Source organism: Falco cherrug, chromosome 4, assembly GCF_023634085.1.
Source record: "Falco cherrug isolate bFalChe1 chromosome 4, bFalChe1.pri, whole genome shotgun sequence".
Taxonomy (NCBI): Eukaryota; Metazoa; Chordata; class Aves; order Falconiformes; family Falconidae; genus Falco; species Falco cherrug.
In genome coordinates, this window is record NC_073700.1 from 26724143 (window position 1) to 26742751 (window position 18609).

Here is an 18609-nt window from a genome sequence, read left to right on the forward strand (position 1 = left end):
CCGGGCGGGAGGGGAGGGGGCCGGGCGGGCGCAGCGCCGCCCCCGCCGCACGCCGTGCCGGGCCGGGCCGCGCCGGCCGCTGCCCGCCTCCCCGGGGCCGGCCGCAGGGCGGGGAGCGGAGGTAACCGGGCCGGGGCAGCGGGCGGGGCGCGCCCACCATGCTCGGCGGGGGCTGGCGGGGCCTCGGTGCGGCCCTGGTAGCTGGGGCCTTGTGCCGAGCCGGTACGTGGGGCGGGCGGCGGGGTGCGCCCGGTGGGGCCCGCGGGGCTGGGCCGCGTCCCCGGGCAGCGCGGGGGCTGTCCCCCTTGCAGCGGGCCCGGGGGCTGGGCAGCGACACCGCAGCCGGTGCCGAACCGGGGGGGCCGGGCGATGCCCCGCACCGTGCGGCTGGGACCGGGGAGGGGGCCCGGCGCCGGGGTCCGCCGGCGGGCAGCGGCTCTGACGGGGGTTTTCTCTCCGCGTCTCCCAGCTGCGCCCCGGTGTTGCCGCTGCCTGGCAGCCCGGGCCGGCCGGTGCCTGCGCGGCTGGAGCTGGCGCTGCCGGGGGGTGACCCGCCGGCGGTCCCGCAGCGCTCTGGCGGTGGCCTGGCGCTTCGGCCGCGTCTGGCGGGCGGCAGGTTGCACTGGCAGTGTAAATAGAACCAACCTATGAACCAAAACTGTCGAAGCTCTGCGTTTGCGTTTCGGGCCTAAATTCTGAAAGCATCTCCTTGAACCAGAGCTTGGGCTGCAGCTTCCCAGCGGCTCCGGGGAGCCTTGCTAGGGGCCTGCTGTATTGCTCCACTTCCAAGAGCTGGCCTTAATAAGTGAGACCCATCGGAGCTAACCCCCAGGCTTGGAAACCCTGATGCCACCGTGGGAGAGAGGAATCCAGCCGCTCCCGGGGTGCGGGGTGGGTGCTGCACCTTCCAGCAGGCTGTGCTGGGTGGGTGGGTGGGTGCAGCGTGTGCCGGGAGGGGCGAGTCCGAGTGGGAGCTGCCCTGGCTTCTGGAGCGGCTCGCTGGGTGTTGTGTAGAGCTGCACACTTGCTGGGTATCCAAAAAATATCTGTGGGCAGAGTATGTGAAAAGGGAGCGTGTTGGTTCTTCTTCTGAGGCAGCGCAGGGATGTTCATCTGGGTGTGGGCGTGCAGCTGTTTTTGAGTGACAGCCATTTTTGAAATAGGAATTTTCCACTCTTTTCTCTAATAAAGAGAGTAAACCAAAACGCTATGGAGAAAATGTACGAAGCACCCCTTTTCTGAGGCACCCTACTTCTTTGCACTGTGCTGCCGCCTGCTTGCTTTTGGTCTCCGGCATGTATGCATTGATGTGATAACATTAACGCTTCCCATCTGCAAACCCTTTCCTCTTGGTGGCTCAAGCTGCACTACCGAACTGTTCCAGAAAGCTGGGGTGTGGGATTCAAAGGCTGCGGGCGTTCTGCTGTCCCCAGTCCTCCCTGCTTCAGGCATGAAGTCAGGAGGAATGTGTTACAAAACTGAGCGAAAATGAAGGCATTGGGTATTAATTTTGGAGCAGACCTGCACGTGTTACAGCGATCCTGAAACGACCTGCGTTAGTCTGGGCTAGGGCAGGGGTTACGTCTCGCTGGGGGAGCTTGCTTGGGTAGAGCAGGGTCTGAGAATGGGCCCTTCTGGTGGGAGCAGCACGGGGTGCGCAGGGAGCGCCCCAGCTCCGCTCGGGCGGGCAGGCTGGGAAGGTGCAGCTCAGCTGCAGGTGGGAGCTCAGAATTAGTTTCATACTCTGTGGATGTTTTCTCATTCCTTTGTTTAAATTACAGTTTAGAAAACATTTCCTTATGTGGCGTAGCTTGTTTGTTTGTTTTTGCAAGAATTGTGAATTAAACTTGCAAAGAGATTTTGGGATCATGGCCAAGGTTAGAAACGGCTCATAGGAAGAAAACATTTTAAATATGTAAATAATTCCTTTGACTTGAAGTTAAGGTTGTGGAGTTTTGTTGGGTTTGGTATTTTCTTCCCCGCCCCCAGCTGGTGTCTAGCACGCAAACAAACGCGCAGCATATATAGGTCTTGTGACTGAGAGCATCCAAACTTCATGTTAGGGAGCAGTTAAATTTTTTTTTTTTTTCCTGTCAAAGAATGGTACGTGTTGGTTTGTTGTTTGTTTTTTTTTTATTATTCTTTTTTTTTTGAAAGGACTCTTCTGCTCCAGTGGAACACTCAGCAGGTATGGATGCTTTTCTCAATACTATGCCCTTTCGCTGTCAAATACCCAAACGGTGCATGGCTACACTGTCATTCCTTGGGATTTTCTTTGCAGCACTGTGTTTAATTTTATTACCATCTCCCCTCCTTACCTCATAAGCAAGCGAGCTGGTGGAAGTAGGAGGGAAGAAGTTCTAGGCAGGACAGTTGTACCAGAGGTGCCTGACTGCCTCGGCTGCCCTGGGCCGGGCACCTGTCAGAGCTGGGAGCTCGGTTTTGCAGCCCTGTTGGCCCCGTGGCTCTGTGGTGCTGCAGGGGGGCAGTCTGTGTCTGCTCTGCGGGGCCTCTGCTCCCCAAAGCAGGCTCTTATCGGGGATGGGCAGGACTGAGCTGTTTTGGGAGAGTGGGGCCGGTTGATTAGGAGCGTGGTGACCCCTCCCTTTGGCACCCAGCGTTGTGTTGCGAGCCTGAGGGAGAGACTCAGTAGCACAACATGGAACAGTGGCTGAGCCAGCACAATTCAGACCAGCACCGTCGCCTTCAGTGGTGTGCATGGACCTTGGGCTTTGAGATAACTGATGTCTGAGTTGCAGAGACCGATGCCTCTGTCCCTGTATGCGTATGAACCCAGGCCTGAGTTGCAGGGATGCAGCAATGGCAGACCTTGTCCTCTTTCTTTCCCTTCCTTTTTTTGTGGCAGAGCCTCTAAGGGCTTGGTTGTTTCTTTAAGAACTGGGTATCTGTGAGTTGAACAGTGGACCCCAGGTTATTCGCATCTGCCCTTAAATTTGTTTCTTGGGTCTGATTAAACATTTAACTAAGAGCAAATAGGGAAGCGCTGCTGTTGCATCAAGATAGCCCATGAGCAAAAAACCTGCCTGCAGTGCATGCCTGGTGCCAGGCCAGGAGGGGAGCCTTGCCTGCCATGCCAAGAGCCTGTCTGCTCTCCCTGTGCTGTGCAGGATGTTATTTCCCTGCGTAGTGAACCAGGTATTTCTGTTGTAGCAGCACGTGTATTTCTGTATTTCTCCTTTCCACCCCACCCCCCATGCTTTTTTGTCTTTTGGCTGTAACATGGCCTTTTGTGGTTGGTTGTTTTTTGGGTTTTTTTGCAAAGTCACTGTCCCAGGCTGACCTTTGTCCTGTTGTTCCCTCTCCATTCTGTTTTCCTGCCTTTTGAAATCTCTTCAGTCGAGGTAGAGTGCTTTCCCTGCATGAGCACAGCTCTGGGAGCAAAGCGTCCCGTCCTTTGGTGCAGCTGTGGGGCACCAGGTGACACAGCCAGGCACTAAGGGTTTGTCTTGTGGTGGCCTCTCTCCTTTTCCTCGGAAGGAGGCAGGTTGGGCTGTCCATACCTTTCCTTCTCTGGGGCTGTGAGCTGGGGCACGTGCTGTGCTCGGTCCCACTTGTTCCCTCCCTGGGCTAACCTGAGATTTGACTATTCTGGGGTCCCCAGGTCCAGCGCAGCTACGAGCTGTCTTCCTGCACACGGAGCACGAGCGGAGGAAGTCGAAGACGGTCACACAAGCCAACATGAAGGTGGAATTACTCCCAGCCCTCACAGACAACTACATGTACCTGCTCATTGATGAAGAAACGAAGGAGGCTGCAATAGTTGATCCCGTGCAGCCCCAGAAGGTAACGCTGTCTGCTGCCCTTGGGGGCAGGGTGCTCACCGCTGTGGGTCTGGGACGTTCTTCCAGGTTGCCACATCCATGGGAGCGTTAGTCACACGCTGACTCAGGCGTGGGGGAAGGTAGGAAATGCTGGCCATGCATAGGTGCGGCCAGGGCTTCAAAGGCAGTCTGCTTCTGGGCTTAGGCAGCTTGTTGCTGACCTGATTTTGAGTTTTGTCCATTGTTTGATGTAGTGCAGAAAAGAGGGAAAGGGACCGAGGGCCTAGTCATGGCCAGATGGATCAGAGACCTCATACCCTGATCTGTAACTACGACCTGGAGAGGGACGAGCTCTCTGCAGAAGTGCTGGTGTGCCGCTCTCAGACCTTGCAGCAGTTGTGTCCAGGTTATACTGGGCACCAGGTGTGCTGTTAAATCATTTCTTTTGAGTTGTCGTGCTCTTGCTGTGCCTGCAGGTTTTGGATGCAGTCAAAAAGCATGGTGTGAAGCTGACCACCGTCCTGACCACACATCATCACTGGTAACTATCTGCTGTAGTAGGATCCCTTTTCCCTCTGCATAAACAGAAGCTGTCAAGAACTGTTCATTTTCTGGGTCAGGTTGGTCTTCTCTGAGCAGGAGCGCAGGTGTGAGGAGCAGGATCAGAGCTCAGGAAGCATTCCCTTGGCTCCCTGTGGCCAGATGCATTGTCTAGACTGCAAGCTCTGTGTGTCGGTGCCTTTAACCTTTAAAATGCTGACTTACTCCAGGTGGCCAGTGATATGTGTGTGCAGGTAGCTGTGGAGTGTGGCAGGGAGCACACTCACACTGAGGTGCTAGGACATGTCTGTAAGGCATGCTGCTCACGGTCAGCACTTTTGGGAGGATTACCTGTGTTGCGGATTAACCCTGCCAGGCACGTAAAGGTGAATGTTTTGCTTTAGCAGCTGTGCAGTGCTGAACCTGAGTAACCCCTCCTTTGCATCGCAGTGGAGCCACCTCCACAGCTGGGAAGCCAGCCCTGATCTGGCAGGACCAGCACCACCAGTGAACGCTGTTTGGACCTCTGTATGCCTGCTCCATGGTGTCTTACGGGACACTGGATTATACGTACCCTAGTTATTCCAGTTGCTTCTTGCCCTAGTTACTGGAGAGTTGACTGTGAGCCCCTAAGGCTCCTGTTTCCCAACTAGGTATGAACTTGCAGGGGTTTGTTTCCCTCCCTCACAGCCCTAGTTACTGGAAAAATGATCTCCACTTACGTTGATGTGACATATCCTTTGCTGTGAGGACAGTGTTAGATACTGTGAGAATAACTGATTAGGAATGATCACCTGGGGGTTACTGTTGCAATGTAAGTAACAATAACTTTGTCCTCCACCCTGCACAAATCCATTTTTCTGACCTTCCAGGGACCATGCTGGAGGAAATGAGAAGCTCGTAAAGATGGAGACGGGGTTGCGTGTGTATGGGGGAGACAGCAGAGTAGGAGCACTGACGCAGAAAGTGTCTCACCTTACATCGCTCAAGGTAAAGAGAGTGAGCTGCAGGACTCGGCTGGGGGCATCTCCTGAGTGCGTCACAGCTTTAGGGCTGGACCGGCGTGGTCCAACTTGAGTTAACATTGTCGTCACAGCTCTTTTACCTTGTAACATCTCTTGGATGTAGTTGGTACTTAAGTACAGCTTTTGCCTTTTTCCTGCCCTGTGAACTGTGACTCCTCTGTCTTGTTTTGGCCAGTGATACCTCCTCACTGATGAGAACATTGGCGTGGCTCAGGCACCTGCATTGCCAGGGGTGTGCTGGGTGTCCGTGTGCTCCTTGACGGCTGTCTTAACTGGTGTGAAAGGACAGGGCTTGTGCTCTGCTTGGAGCGTGGTTAGCGCTGAGCGAGTGGAAGTGGTCCTCTCTGAACAACGGCGGGAGTACAGGGGGAAGAGCAGTGCTAGCTGCCTGCATTACTTTTCTGGTGCTAAAGCAGCGAACCTTGTTGGAACCTAGCTGTTTGTGTACTGACGAGCTGTCAGATGACATAAACTGCTGTGAAATGTGCAGGCTGGCGTGAACATCGCTGCTAGTCTTGCCATGCACCTTTGCGGGGGGCAGCAGCAAAGAGGGGAGCATGAAATACACGGGAAGGTGTGCGTGTTAGGGCTGTGGGGGAAACATCCCCTTGGCCTCATGAATGTGCTTAATCCTTCCCTTTTTGTGAGTGTCATCCAGTTCCCTTCAGCTTCATATTTGTTTGGAGCTTTTTACACTTGGTTGACTGTAAGATTTTGTGTTGCTCTGGATCTGTTTGCTCTTGCTGCCAACCAGACGCTGAGTCACTCTGCATGCGAGTGATAGAATCTGGCATTTCTCTTTGCCACAACGCCTGCTAGGAGGAAACAGCTCCCTTCCAAGTCCCTGCTGTAAAACTCTTGCTGGACTCTCCCAGGAGCAGAGCCGATGTTTACTGGCCAGCTATGTGAGAACGTGCCTGTAGGACCACTAGACCATTGTAATAGTTGCAATTCTTTTCTAACCATACAAATGCCAGCCAACAGTAGCTTAAGCTCTAGTCTTCTGCCTTCTTCTCAGGTGGGATCTCTTAATGTGAAATGCCTCTGTACGCCGTGTCACACTTCTGGACACATCTGTTATTATGTGACTAAGCCAAATAGCTCCGAGCCACCTGCTGTTTTTACAGGTGAGGAGTTGGGAGGTTGCATTGCTGGCAGTCTGTGTTGCAAAGAAATAAGCTACCCCTCTGCCTGTGTGCTCCTGACTCTGGATGTGCATTCATCCCTTGCTGCCCGTGCAGCTGGTTAACATCTACATCTTGCCCCCTTACCAAGTGCTAGCAAGTAGTAATTGTAGATGAAACTGGTGAAACCCCTCTGGGTTTGTAAACCTTTGCTGGACACCCTGCAAGCAACATCAAGAGCGAGCCCTGGCTGAGTCCTCCATCTAGCATTTTCTTCCTTGAAACAAGAGCCGTTGGTTTACTCTCGCGGGCCAAGCTGTGGCTGATTCTAAAACCTGTTGTTTTTCCATATATCTGTACTCATGTCCGTAACAAAACTGAGAGAAGAGGAAGTAGGGGAGTAAGAAAGGGCTGGTGGTCCGTCTGTGGCAGCCAGGTTCTGGATCCTGTTTTGGAGAGTAGGGTTTCCCCTTCCCTCAGTCTGCACCCAGTCTCCCCAGACTGCCACCTCATCCCTCTCCTGACGGGCATTCTCCAGAGCCTGCACCAGCTGCTGCATGGAAGAAGTAACAGCTTAAGCAAGACTTTAGGGCGCACTGGGGAGAAAATGCAGAGGTGACTCATCTTTGTTCAGCTTCATAGCAAAGAGAACGAGTGTTCCTTTTCCATTCTAGAAAGGATGAGAGGGGCCGGCAGACTACCCACAGGTAGGGAGGCGCTAGCACGGTTTGCCTGGCACGACTGTGGGGTTTCCTACATTAGAAGCTGCATTTGCCACGTGGGTTTATGTAGTGCTGAGCCTGTGTGTGGGGCAGCAGTGTAGCCTGGCTCTCCCCGTGCCTTCTGCCAAGCAGCGCTGAGGACAGCAGTGGCAGGACTGAGCCCTCAGGGACTGTGTGCTCACGCTTTGGTGTGAGGAGCCTTGTCTGGTCCTGATGCCATGTCACACCGCCCTTGCAGGTGACACGCTGTTTGTGGCTGGTTGTGGGAAATTCTTCGAGGGAACCCCGGAGGAAATGTACAGAGCGCTGATTGAGATTTTGGGCAGCTTGGACCCCAAAACGGTATGAGCCTTTCCTTCTGTGCTAGAAAGTTAACTGGCCAGGAACTGCTGTAGACATCAAAGAAACTAATAATATTGTTGTTCAAAGAGAGAATTTCTCATGTGTTGAAGGAATGAACGCTTACATCAGGAATTGTCTTTGATGCTGAATAGCTGGAGTCCTCTGGGAAGGAAATACCTACCTAAAATACGTTTGTGCTTTGTGGGGAAAGAGCAGGGGTTGCTTATTAAAGCAAAGGCTAGCGAGCTGGGGCGCCTGGGCTCTTTCATCAGGCTTGTCAGTTAATTGGCAGAAGGTACTGGCTGATAACTCCTGGCACTTCTGTGCATGTACAGTGGAGTGTCGTGTGTTCTGGAGGGCTGACTCTCATTTCTGCTGTACCATGACATTGGTGATGGTACATGGCACTCACCTTTGTACCCTCAGAGTTACCCAGTGTTTGCTCTTCCTTTCTCTTCCTAGAGAGTTTACTGCGGTCACGAATACACAATCAACAATCTCAAGTTTGCTCGACACGTTGAACCCAATAATGTCGCTATCCAGGAAAAGCTTGCGTGGGCCAAGGTGAGCTGGTTCATCCTTTCCCTACACTTGATGCTTTCATGGAGGTAGAGGAGAGTCCGTGTTGGGGAGACAGAGAGGCTGAGGGAAGGGAGTTAAGAGCCCGGTGCTGCAGTATGTGGTGTGGCCAGGGCAGCGATGCGCTGGGCAACAGGGTTTGTTTGTGTCCCAAGCGGACGGTTGGCTGGCTGGTGGTGGGGTGACCCTCCCTGGAAGCCTGTTGGTATAATGACAGGCTGATGTCCACATCTGTCTGGGAGGGTCCGCTCTGTTCCCGGTCTCTCTGTGCGTCCTTCAGTGCTTGTCTGTCCGGTGGCCCTGGCCTGAGGAGCAGCTCAGGCAGGCAGCTGCAGCACTGCACCTGCACGGCTCATACACGGGCCGTTTCTTGTTCACCACCACATTCTTCCTGAAGCAGGAATCTCTCCTGTGTTACAGGCAAAGTATGACAGTGGTGAGCCAACCATACCCTCCACCATTGCAGAAGAGTTTACGTACAACCCCTTCATGCGAGTGAGGTATGGAGGAGGTGTGGGTATGGGTCCTTCTGTTTGGAGGGGGGATGTGGGGAGGAGCAGGTCTCCAGAGAAAGAGCTGGAAGTGGATATTGCTCTCCTGCCTCACGTGTTCCTGTTCTGATGCCCTCAAGACCCTCCTCAAAATGTACTTGCTGTCCTGGCAGAGGCTTGCTGCTGTGGCGTGTGAAGGGTTGTGGTGAGCATCTCTGCTGCCGTGAAGTCCCTGACTCAGGAGATGGAACAAGCTTCATTCTGTAATTATGTTCCTTCATCAAGCTGAGTTTGGCAGACAGGCGCGGCAAAAGATGCTGTTCAAGGCATGAGAGTGTTTGCAATTTCCTCCTGCCAATGAGCATTTAAACCAAGGCAGCGGATAAGCCTGTGCCAAACCCCTGAGTCTTTGATCTTTAAGTGCAACATTTCCCCTTGATGCAGGCGAAACATGATAGTTGCAGCTTCATACCCGAGATTTTTATCTTGCAGTCTGTGCATTTGCTGTCCCTGGTGTTCCCTCCTGGCAGGGAGAAGACAGTCCAGCAGCATGCTGGGGAGACCGACCCCGTCCGAACAATGGGGGCCATCAGAAAAGAGAAGGATAACTTCCGAGTCCCGAAGGACTGAGCACTCTGCCTGGATCACTTTAATGTCAATTTAAGTGTAATTTAGAGCATTCAGATGTTTTAGGAGTTGAACCCTCTGTTGTGGTTGAGACAGTCATATTTAGGTTTTTATTTTGTTTTAATTAAGAAAAAAAAAGCACTTTGCCCTTGTTGAGATGTTCTACAGCATATTTATATTATGATGAAGAATATTTATCCTTCTATTGCTGGCTCTCAAACTGTCACATGTGTCACATGGAGATCACTTTACAAGTGTTGATATGTGGCTCAGAGCCTGGGGTGGGGAAGGGTCAAACCTTGAGGTCTAGGAAAAAGCTCCTGTTATTTTTGTAGGAGCCCGATGTGAATACAGACAGCGGGACTGGGGCCCGAGATGTCTTCGTTTAACAGAGACAAAATGCAGTAACTGCGCTGCCAGCTGAAGATTTGAACTTTTCTTTCATGCTGCTACTTAAATGCTTCTGAGTCTGTTGCTTCTGGCTCCGCTAAAAGCAGTTCACCGTGACAGACCTGCTCTGCCACCGCCACTCCGGGGCTTGGTTCGTGACATACGCAGGGGGTCTGGCTCGGGGCGGCACGCGGGGGCTGTCCAGCTTCCCTCTTGATGTTCCCCGTCATGGACTGCAGGAACCGTTCCAGGCAGCACGCTGGCTTCGAGATTGCACTGTTGCTTCTACCCTTTACTCTTAACCTCAGCCTGTTTGCATGTACCTGCTTACTGCTCTTAAGTGTCATCTGTATGTGACTTGTATTAGTACTGCACAAATGAAGAAGGGATTTGTCTGCTGGCTTGAAATCCCGAGAAAAAACATAGTGTCTAACTGCGTATCTAACAGCTGAGCAGCGGCAAGGCTCCACCAACAGATTCCTCGCTGCCGATAGCCAGAACTGCTTTGTACCTTGCTGTGAGTAACGCGGTGATGGAGCGTTTGGTGGCGGGACGCTGCTCCCCAGCGAGCAGGCGGCTGCGCTGGCCTGTGCCAGGAGGCTCCAGCCTGAGGGCCTGGCTGAGGTGGGTGCTGCGGGGGCCGCCCCCCTCCCCGCAGCCGCTGCCTGGTCCAGCCGCTCCGCTGGGAAGGCCGCTGGGGTGATGTAAATGGTGAGGGTGCCTGTGCATTGCCAATTAAACAGGGCTTAGACCCCAGACCTGCTGAGAGCCCACAGTAGCGAGGCACGTTCCTTTTTCTTGGTTGGTCTGTGGGGCTAAAATCCATCTCTGCTCTCAGAGCGGTGCTGTGTGACCGCAGGCTGTGGCTGCCTTGGAAGCTGCAGGGAGGGAACTTCCCCTTGGGCTCCTTTTCTGATGGGGAATAGTGTGTCGAAGTGGGTGAATGGGGTAAACTTTGAGGGAAAATAAACCCGGAGTTTCAGCGAGTGGGTCACCCGGCTCCTGCCCTTCGTGTTCTGCAGCTCCGTGTCTGTAAACGAGAGCTGTGAGCAGAGTGGGGTGGGAGCCAGCCTTGCGGGCTTGGCAGCTGTGTCTGTAGTGCATCTTCCTCCTAATTATATTTCCTTCCTTCTCTGTTGGTCTTGGCTTCATATTGCAGATCTGCTTGTGTACAAGGGACTTTCAAACAAATGCTTTGCAGCTGAAACTATCAAGAGAGTCAAACGATTTTGGTTGCAGGTTCCCCTCTCCCCAATGTGTCGGTAAGGCCACGCCGGAGTTCGTAACTGCTGGTGTCACCACCCTTCCAGCTGCAGGAGTGGGATTTGGTGTAGCGCCGTTTCTTTATTTGTTATTAAAAATGTACATTTTATGTAGTTCGGAAGGAAAAGTGGTACCCAAAACTATTAGCTCCTTGACTTGGGACGCTGTGCTGCTACAACGGAGCGTGACTGTACTGATGGCTGTTTGCAAACAAGCAAATAAATAGCAGCTGTAAACAGAGCGTTGGTGGGACGGCCTGGGAGGGGCTCTTTATCTCACAATTTTTTTCTTTTTTTTTTTTTTGTACTAGCGATTGAGGTCAACCCACTGGAAGTACCTTTCTGCCTCATCCTGGGGGGGAGGAGATGGTGGCGCTTTGGGATCTCTGGGGGTTGATTTAAGGTCTTGTTGCAACTGTTTGCGGGAGGATTTGTGCTTGTCCTTGGGGGCCCACGGGCGGCCCTGCCCCACGCTCGGGCACCCCTGGGGCTGTGGGGGGTGGGGGTGGGCCGGGCCCTGCTCGGGACCCCAGTGACCTCCCACCGAACGGCACCGGTGCCGGGACTTGTCCATGCACCGCCGCGTGTCCGGGGGCTCCAGCGCCGGTGGGGGCGACACCCCCAGCGCCCCCGGGGTCCGCCGAGCCTCTCCCTCCCCTGAGTGGGAGAAGCGGCTGGTTTCCCACGCGGGACCGGGACCCGGGGTGGGCAGCGCAGGGCTGGGGGCGGGCGGGATGCTCAGTGGCGCTCGGCAGGTGGTGGTGGGGGGACATTCCCCCGCTCTGCCGCCCCCCCTGCCGCCGGGGGCCGTGCGGGATGTCACCCCGCCCCGCGCAGCGTGACCCGCCCCGCCCCGCTCCGCTCCGCACCGGGGGCGGGGCCGCCGCAGGTACCGGCCGCCGCACGCCGGGCTGCGCCGGGGGTCGCGCTGGGGACACCCCCGCACACACCCCCGGCGTGTCATCGGCTGCGTGGGGCCGGCGCCGCCTCCCGGCTTTGCTACGTGGGGCCGGGGCCGCCCCCGGTTTCGGTGCGTGGGCCCCCCGCGGGCGGTGCGGGACCATGAAGGTGAAGGTGATCTCGGTGCTGGAGGACAACTACATGTACCTGGTGATCGAGGAGCGCACGCGGGACGCCGTGGCCGTGGACGCCGCGGTCCCCCGGAGGGTGAGAGCGCCAGGACGGGTCCCTGGGGCTGCCCGCACGCGGGGGGGCTGCCCCTGCGTGCCCACAGCAGCGCTGACCCCCCGCCAGCCCCACGGGGTGGGGGGCTGTGGCCGCCCCCCTGCCGCCCGCCCCGGGGCTGGGGGACATCTCCAGTTTCCTGGGCCGACCCCGTCCAGCCCCCCGTGCGCAGCCGTCGGGAACGGGGATAACCTGGGATGGGAGCTCTGGAGCGCGTCACCCGTGGGAAATCCCGCTTTTGGGGGAGCCGGCCGTGCCGGGGGGGGCAGCGGCCGAGGTCACCCCTCGTCACCGTGACCCCCGGGGCTCCCTGTCTGGTGGCCTCCTCGCCACCCTCGGCTGCTGCACGTCGTGCAAGCGCTGTCGCGGGTTTTCAGCGTTTGTTGCTGGCTCCGACGTTTCCTTCCTCCGGAGGAACGTGATCAGGAGCAGCCGGAGGGTTCGTTGGAGCCGTGAATCTTAAGTTGCCGTTAAAGGCCTCCTGGTGGCTGAGCTGCGGGGCTGGCAGCCCCACGCCCTGGCCAGCACCAGGGTGGCTGCGTGGCCACCGTCCCCCAGCCACGCTGGCTGCCCGGGCACGGCCCACTCTGCGAAGGCACCGGCCGTACAATGCTGCCGTCCCAGTGTGAGCAGCGTTTCCCTGTCCGGCTGCGTTGCCACCGGTGGTTCTGAGTCCTTCTCTCTGCCCTGGGCTGCTGGGCCTCTTGCCTGCAGAGCAGCACCGCACGGGATGCATCCTGCCCTGGGACAGGTCCTGCGCTGGGACAGGCACAGTGGCCGTAGCAGCCGTGGTGCATGTCACCTCCTCTCTCGCGCTCACTTCATTCTGCTCTGGGTCTCCTTCAGCTGCTGGAAATCATCAGGAAAGAGGACGTGGTGCTCAGGGCGATCCTCACTACCCACCACCACTGGTAAGTGCCGCTGGCGCGGGCGGGGGGCCAGGGCCAGCTGTGCCCCACGCGGGGCCGCGTGCCCACTCCCTCCTCTGCGGTGCAGGGACCATGCAAGGGGCAATGAGGAGCTGGCGAGGCTCTGCCCCGGCCTGCGCGTGTACGGGGCTGACGAGCGGATCGGGGCCCTGACGCACAAGGTGACCCACAACCAGGAGCTGACGGTACGTGGCCATCGGTCTGGGGGACCCAAGGCTCAGCCCCCACGCGTGGATCCTGCCCCATGGGGCAGCCGTGGCGGGCGCAGTGCAGGGCTGGTGGGGCGCTGAGGTGGGTGATGGTGCAGTCCCAATGCTGTGGTATGTGCTGGCAGCCAACAGCGTTGGTGCCTGGCGGGCCCGTGCTCAGGGACCGCATGCCCTGGGGCTGTTGCCGATGTGGCACCTTCTGGGGCTGGGAGGGGGCACTGGGCTGGAGGAGGAATCTCACCCCATTCCCAGCCTGTTTGGGGTGGCATTGTGGGACCCCACCCTCTCGTGGGGTCCCCCTGCTAAATGCTGTTGGAGCTGGGGGCAACCCAGCCCCCACCCAAACCGCTGTCCCGTCCCCCGGCGTGCCTGTGACCTGCTGAACTCCGGGCGGGCGATGCCGCGGGGTGGGGGGGCTCTGCCTGCCCAGTGGGGCTGGGGTGACCCCAGGGGGTCCTGACCCTCTGTCCCTGCAGTTCGGGGCCATCCGGGTGAGGTGCCTCTTCACCCCCTGCCACACCTCGGGCCACATGTGCTACTTCATGTGGGAGGACGGCTCCCCGGACGCGCCGGCTCTCTTCTCAGGTAAACCACCCTGCTGTGCACCCGGTGGGATGGGGGGCACAGGGCGTGCTGCCTGCATGCTGCTTGTCCCCGCCACACTCAGCGGGGGTGGGGGGAGCTCCCCCCCAGCACCCTGTCCCTGGGAGTGCAGGGCCTCCTCCATGTCCAGACCCCTTTCCCCGCAGGTGACACACTGTTTGTGGGAGGCTGCGGGCAGTTCTTCGAGGGGACAGCGGAGCAGATGTACACCAACCTCACCCAGATCCTGGGGGCTTTGCCGAAGGAGACGGTGGGTGCTCCCATCTCAGCCCCAGCCTGACCTCAGGAGCAGGAGGGGGCTCGAGGCTGGCACCCCTTGGGTGGCAGCGCCTGTCCCCGGGGCTGGGGCTGCAGCGGGACCAGGATGGGTCGGACCCGGCACCGGGAGCACGTCTGACACCGGGTACTTCCCACTGGTGTTGCAGAAGGTGTTCTGCGGCCACGAATGCACCGTCCGAAACCTCAAGTTTGCCTTGAAGGTGGAACCGGAGAATGAAATAGTGAAGAAGAAACTTGCGTGGGCCAAAGTAAGTGGCTGTGTCCCTGATGGGGTGGGGTGGAGGGAGGTGCTGGGTGCCACCGGCACGGTTCTGGATCTCTCTGGTTCCTTGGCAGCAGCGGGATGATGAGGATTTGCCCACGGTGCCCTCGACGCTGCAAGAGGAGTTCCTCTACAACCCCTTCCTGCGGGTCACGTAAGCAGCACCGGTACCTGAGGGGTGCAAAGGGTCCTGCTGGGGGTGGACAGGCCCGGGCTGGTGGTCCTGCTGCCAGGCTGCGCTCCCCTTCTCCCTCTGGCCTCGTCCATTCTCCCAGTGGCTTCCATAGCTGGTGGGAAATCCAAGCCCCGAGGGAGGGCAGGGCGCCCAGCCGCAGGGTCCTGTGTCGCCCAGCACAGGGCACCCACAGACAAGCCCCGCTGTGAGGCTGTGACTCCCCCCTTGTCCGTCTCGGCGGGGAGGGGGTCCCCATCCCCTGCCCTGCGGTCACAGCAGAGCCGGTCTCCCCTTGCAGGGAGGAGCCCTTGCAGAAGTTCACAGGCAAGACGGACCCGGTGGAGGTGCTGAGGACCCTCCGCACCGAGAAGGATAACTTCAAGAAGCCCAAGGAGCGGCCCCATCCCCAGGCCATGCTCGCGTTCGACTGGGGACTTTTCAGCCCCTTCCTGGAGAAGAAGTGAGCAGCGCGGCGGCCGCCGAGACGCAGCATCGCTGTCATGGTGGGGGCTGCGTCCCCCCAGCTCTGGCTCAACTCCCGTGAGCTCAGCAGCTGGGAAGTGGTTTCTGTCTTTAACCTGCTTGTTCTGAGGTTGCTCTGCTTCGCTCCCTGCAGCGCCGAGCCCGGCAGGAGCTGTGCCGAGGGGCTGTCCCCGTGGGGAGGGAGCGCGTGGGTGCCTTCAGCGAGCTCAGGCAGCCGAGGCCGCCCCGGCGGGGCTGTGGGTGCTGCTGGCAGAGGGTCCCCAGGTGTTTTGGAGGAGAGGCCACCCACACCCACGACGTTCGGGCTGGCGGGTGCGGGAGCTGCCGCCTGCCCGCAGCCTGGAGCCCAGCAAAGCCTGTTTCCACCGGCCGTGCCCACCGGGCTGCGGGGCTCTGCTGCCTGTGGTCCTGCCGGACCTGGGGGCTGCACCGCGCTTCCCAGGGGCTTGGCTGGCACAGCGCTTTGCACCAGTGTGGCCCCGAAGCCGCTGGCCTCCCGCATGGCTGGGCTGGCCGGGGAGCTCTCCTGGCACTGCCCGCTCCCGTCCGGCCGTGCCCTTCCCACGCCGAGGGCGGGCAGGGACGAAGCGCAGGGATTTGGATGCACGAGGAAGCCGGCAAGGGGCTGGCGTCTGGGCTGGTGTTCAGCAGCACCTACTTATCTCCGGGCTGGGCTAAGAAAAACCCTCATTGCAGTGGGTTTTGGGTGTTTTTTCCCCCTTTCCCCCATTTTTATAACACACCAACATAGAACCATCGTGTGGGGCTGTAACACAGTCACTGACTTTGGGGAGCATCCAAACCACTGAAGCGGTGCAGAGTACCTGCAGGTGGGGCCAGGCCTGGAGGAACGCGTGTTCTAACCCACTGGCTTTGTAAAATAGTTTTCAAGGTGTGACAGTTTGTCAGCAACAAGGTGCTGCTACGCATCTATTGCTTCTCCCCCTGCACCTCCAAGGTGAAAAAACACTGGAAAACCCTTGGCTGAAAGCTACATTCGCGTTGCCTTGTCATGAGAACAAGAGGGAGGGAGCAGATGGGTCTCTGGAGGCTCTTCAGCTTGCAGCCTTCAGTTTCAGCAAAAGCAGTACTGTATTTTTTTTTATCTGAGAAACATGCAAAGATTTTTATTTGCAGGTGGTGGGGAGCTGCATGACAAACTAGTAGTTTGCTTTTTTAGTGAAAAAAACCAATAGGGCTCGATGGTGGCTCTGCAAATAGCTGTGAAAATCCCTCTGAAAGGTCTGGGCTTGGGCACGGCTCCCTGTGGGACAGTCGTGTGTCTCTGGTTTCTTCTTTACCTCAAAGCACACAGTGTGTGTGGCTGCCCTGGTGTGGCTGAGCTTACACCTGTTCTGCGTAGTTCAAATGAAAAGAGCAGCGCAGAGAAGTTGGTCCCATAATCCTTTTACCATACGTTGTCAGTTTAAACAGTGCTGATTACAAATGTTATAGTTCCTTACACTGGAATAGAGTTGACTTCAGGATCTTTCATGTGTGGCCTGTGAACTGCATCTGTTGCCACTGACCCTGTTTGTGGCCATTTTTCCTTTGCTAGAAACTAGACTTAAGGTTTTCTTTTCTGCCTTTCATGAAATTAGCGTTAGAATTTACTCTCCCCCATAGGAGGGGAATTAATCCTGCTGCACAAGTTGCCTCGGTACTATTGCCTCAGTTACTTAGTTTAAATGTAGTGGTACCGTTTGTAGATGTTACCTGGGAGCAGAGACGCGCCCGTGTCTGTCCCTGAGCTAGCACTGAGTCTGCTCATGCTGACAGCAGCAGCACACAGCTCGAAGGCTGGGAGAAATTCAACGTGTTCTTGATACCACAGCAAGAACAGCCACCCAGGAGTGCCTGCAGGAGCTGAGGTCTTGCTGTGTTCTGAGCGGAGAGTCCTTGGTTGGCTTCAACAATGTGCACGTTGGTTAACTGGAGAAGAGACAAAATGTAGATTCCCAACTCTTTAATCTACAGCTAATTTAGCTTTATTTGTGCGCTTCTGGCTCGATGTGCATGTTCTCAGCAGAAACAGAACGTGTTTCTGTTGCACTGATGTACAGTTTGTGGTCCCTGCACTTCAGCATATTGGACTGACTTTGCATTAGCAGTGGTACCTCTTGCTGTAGATAAAAATGTTATGGTTTAGTGTAACACTGTGTTTCAAATCTATGCATGGAAAAGGGCATTCACTGACTCGCTCGTAAAATGCATAGGGTGGGGAGGGGGAAGCAGCAGGAGATTCTTGCCTTATGAACACTGTGAATTCACTAATCGATCAGCAACACCTGAAAAATGTAAAGCGTTTAATTAAAAACATTAAAAAAAAGAAAGAAGTCTTTTACACTGTTGGCTTACTTATGGTGGAGGAGGCTGTGAGAGGGACAGAGGCGAGTACTGCCAGAGCGGCCGTTACAAGGGGCAGGCCAGGTCCGGCAGCCCTAAGCCCGAGGGCTGCAGTAACTGCGGGAGGGCTCTTTGATGAGGCTCTGGGCCAGGTTTCACGCTGGGCTAGATGCAGTAACCGGCTCCATCTGTTTGTATTTACTCTGAAGGAACAAAGCAATATGGCACCTTTGTTTTCAGTTTTCATCCACTTAACTACTTTCTGCACAGTCCTTCTTCCTCAAAGAGCAGTAACTGGAGAAACATTGAAGCGATCAGTAATGCTGTTCGTAAGTTCCCATTCACTTGCAGCTTCAGCAGCCACAAGGAGAGATTCCACATCAGCCAGCGCCCTTCCCCTCGAGCTCAGGTACAGCTGCAAACCCTCCCACTGCTGCCCTCCCTGTACACACTGTTACTCCAGAAAAACCGATACTGGGATGGAACAGGCCAAACCAAGAGTTACTCACTCTGTTGTTTTTGTGACCGGTTCTGAAAACACCTGTGTGTAAAAATACAGATAGCACGGCAGGCACCTGTCACCTCCAGGAACAAAAGACCAAATCTGCTTCACATCCGTCTGTCTTCTGGCATGGCATCATCATACACTACATTCAACCAGACGTACTTTTAGCAACCCCTTGGGTTGTCCTGGTAAACTACTTGTAATGATTCCTTCTCACAGCCGCCTTCTATGAACTGTTGTAAAGCAGCACCTTTCAGAGACACCAAGGACTTTGTTCTTTGATGGAAAGTAAGCTGGCAACGCATTCTTACTTGAAACACTGTACAGAATTATGTTCTCTGAATTTAAGGATGTGACTCATCAATAACTGGCTGTTGAGGATGGGGTAGATGTGACAATTCTGTGACTCTCTGCTGTGTATTTAGGGAGAGAAAGAGAGATGTAATTGCCCACAATTACAGACAATGGTTATAATTAAAGGGGATGTGCGTGTGGAATTCACTCTAACTTTCTTCTTAAATAGTCACTCAAGTCACATTTCAGCAGGCAATAAAACAGCCCTAGAGATGATGCATCTCACGTGCTCCCAGGCTGCTTGCTGCCCACCCCCTCGGATGGGGCAACGATACTGCAGCTGCACCTCGAGGGCAGCCAGTCAGGGGCACTGAAATGGAACAAACAGAACCCAAAGTTCAATTAGACCATTTATAACTAAATGAGGATGTCCCGACAGAAACAGCCATAAAACT

General features: G+C 56.1%; 2 protein-coding genes across 13 annotated transcripts; both read left to right on the forward strand.

Moving 5' to 3' along the window:
- HAGH (hydroxyacylglutathione hydrolase) lies at nt 1–11125 on the forward strand. Of its 10 annotated transcripts, none has more exons than XM_055709886.1 (9): nt 1–121; nt 3623–3804; nt 4259–4323; nt 5195–5312; nt 6366–6474; nt 7432–7535; nt 7998–8099; nt 8535–8614; nt 9136–11125. In XM_055709886.1, the coding sequence occupies exons 2-9, from the start codon at nt 3700–3702 to the stop codon at nt 9233–9235; spliced, it is 783 nt and encodes a 260-aa protein (XP_055565861.1). In that variant the 5' UTR covers nt 1–121; nt 3623–3699; the 3' UTR covers nt 9236–11125. The 10 variants fall into 10 exon arrangements, with proteins under 10 accessions (XP_055565861.1, XP_055565859.1, XP_027668232.1 ...); XM_055709884.1 differs by having other exon boundaries at nt 85–222; XM_027812431.2 differs by lacking the exon at nt 1–121 and adding an exon at nt 602–891.
- A 610-nt stretch (nt 11126–11735) lies between these two features.
- HAGHL (hydroxyacylglutathione hydrolase like) lies at nt 11736–17937 on the forward strand. 3 transcript variants are annotated; one of them, XM_055709881.1, is made up of 8 exons: nt 11736–12051; nt 12916–12980; nt 13066–13183; nt 13684–13792; nt 13957–14060; nt 14236–14337; nt 14426–14505; nt 14825–17937. In XM_055709881.1, exons 1-8 carry the CDS (start codon nt 11947–11949, stop codon nt 14988–14990), a joined length of 849 nt encoding a protein of 282 aa, XP_055565856.1. In that variant the 5' UTR covers nt 11736–11946; the 3' UTR covers nt 14991–17937. The 3 variants fall into 3 exon arrangements, with proteins under 3 accessions (XP_055565856.1, XP_055565857.1, XP_055565858.1); XM_055709882.1 differs by having other exon boundaries at nt 14429–14505; XM_055709883.1 differs by having other exon boundaries at nt 12015–12051; nt 12784–12980.
- The last annotated feature ends 672 nt before the right edge of the window (nt 17938–18609 follow it).

Excerpts from the sequence above, each read along its gene's own strand:
- HAGH (XM_027812425.2), top strand. The coding sequence starts at position 3,054 with ATGCCTGGTGCCAGGCCAGGAGGGGAGCCTTGCCTGCCATGCCAAGAG. Across the intron at positions 3,157-3,622 it reads TTCCCTGCGTAGTGAACCAG|GTCCAGCGCAGCTACGAGCT; the intron begins GTATTTCTGTTG and ends TGGGGTCCCCAG. Across the intron at positions 8,615-9,135 it reads AACCCCTTCATGCGAGTGAG|GGAGAAGACAGTCCAGCAGC; the intron begins GTATGGAGGAGG and ends CCCTCCTGGCAG.
- HAGHL (XM_055709881.1), top strand. The coding sequence starts at position 11,947 with ATGAAGGTGAAGGTGATCTCGGTGCTGGAGGACAACTACATGTACCTG. Across the intron at positions 13,184-13,683 it reads CCCACAACCAGGAGCTGACG|TTCGGGGCCATCCGGGTGAG; the intron begins GTACGTGGCCAT and ends CTGTCCCTGCAG. Across the intron at positions 14,506-14,824 it reads AACCCCTTCCTGCGGGTCAC|GGAGGAGCCCTTGCAGAAGT; the intron begins GTAAGCAGCACC and ends CTCCCCTTGCAG.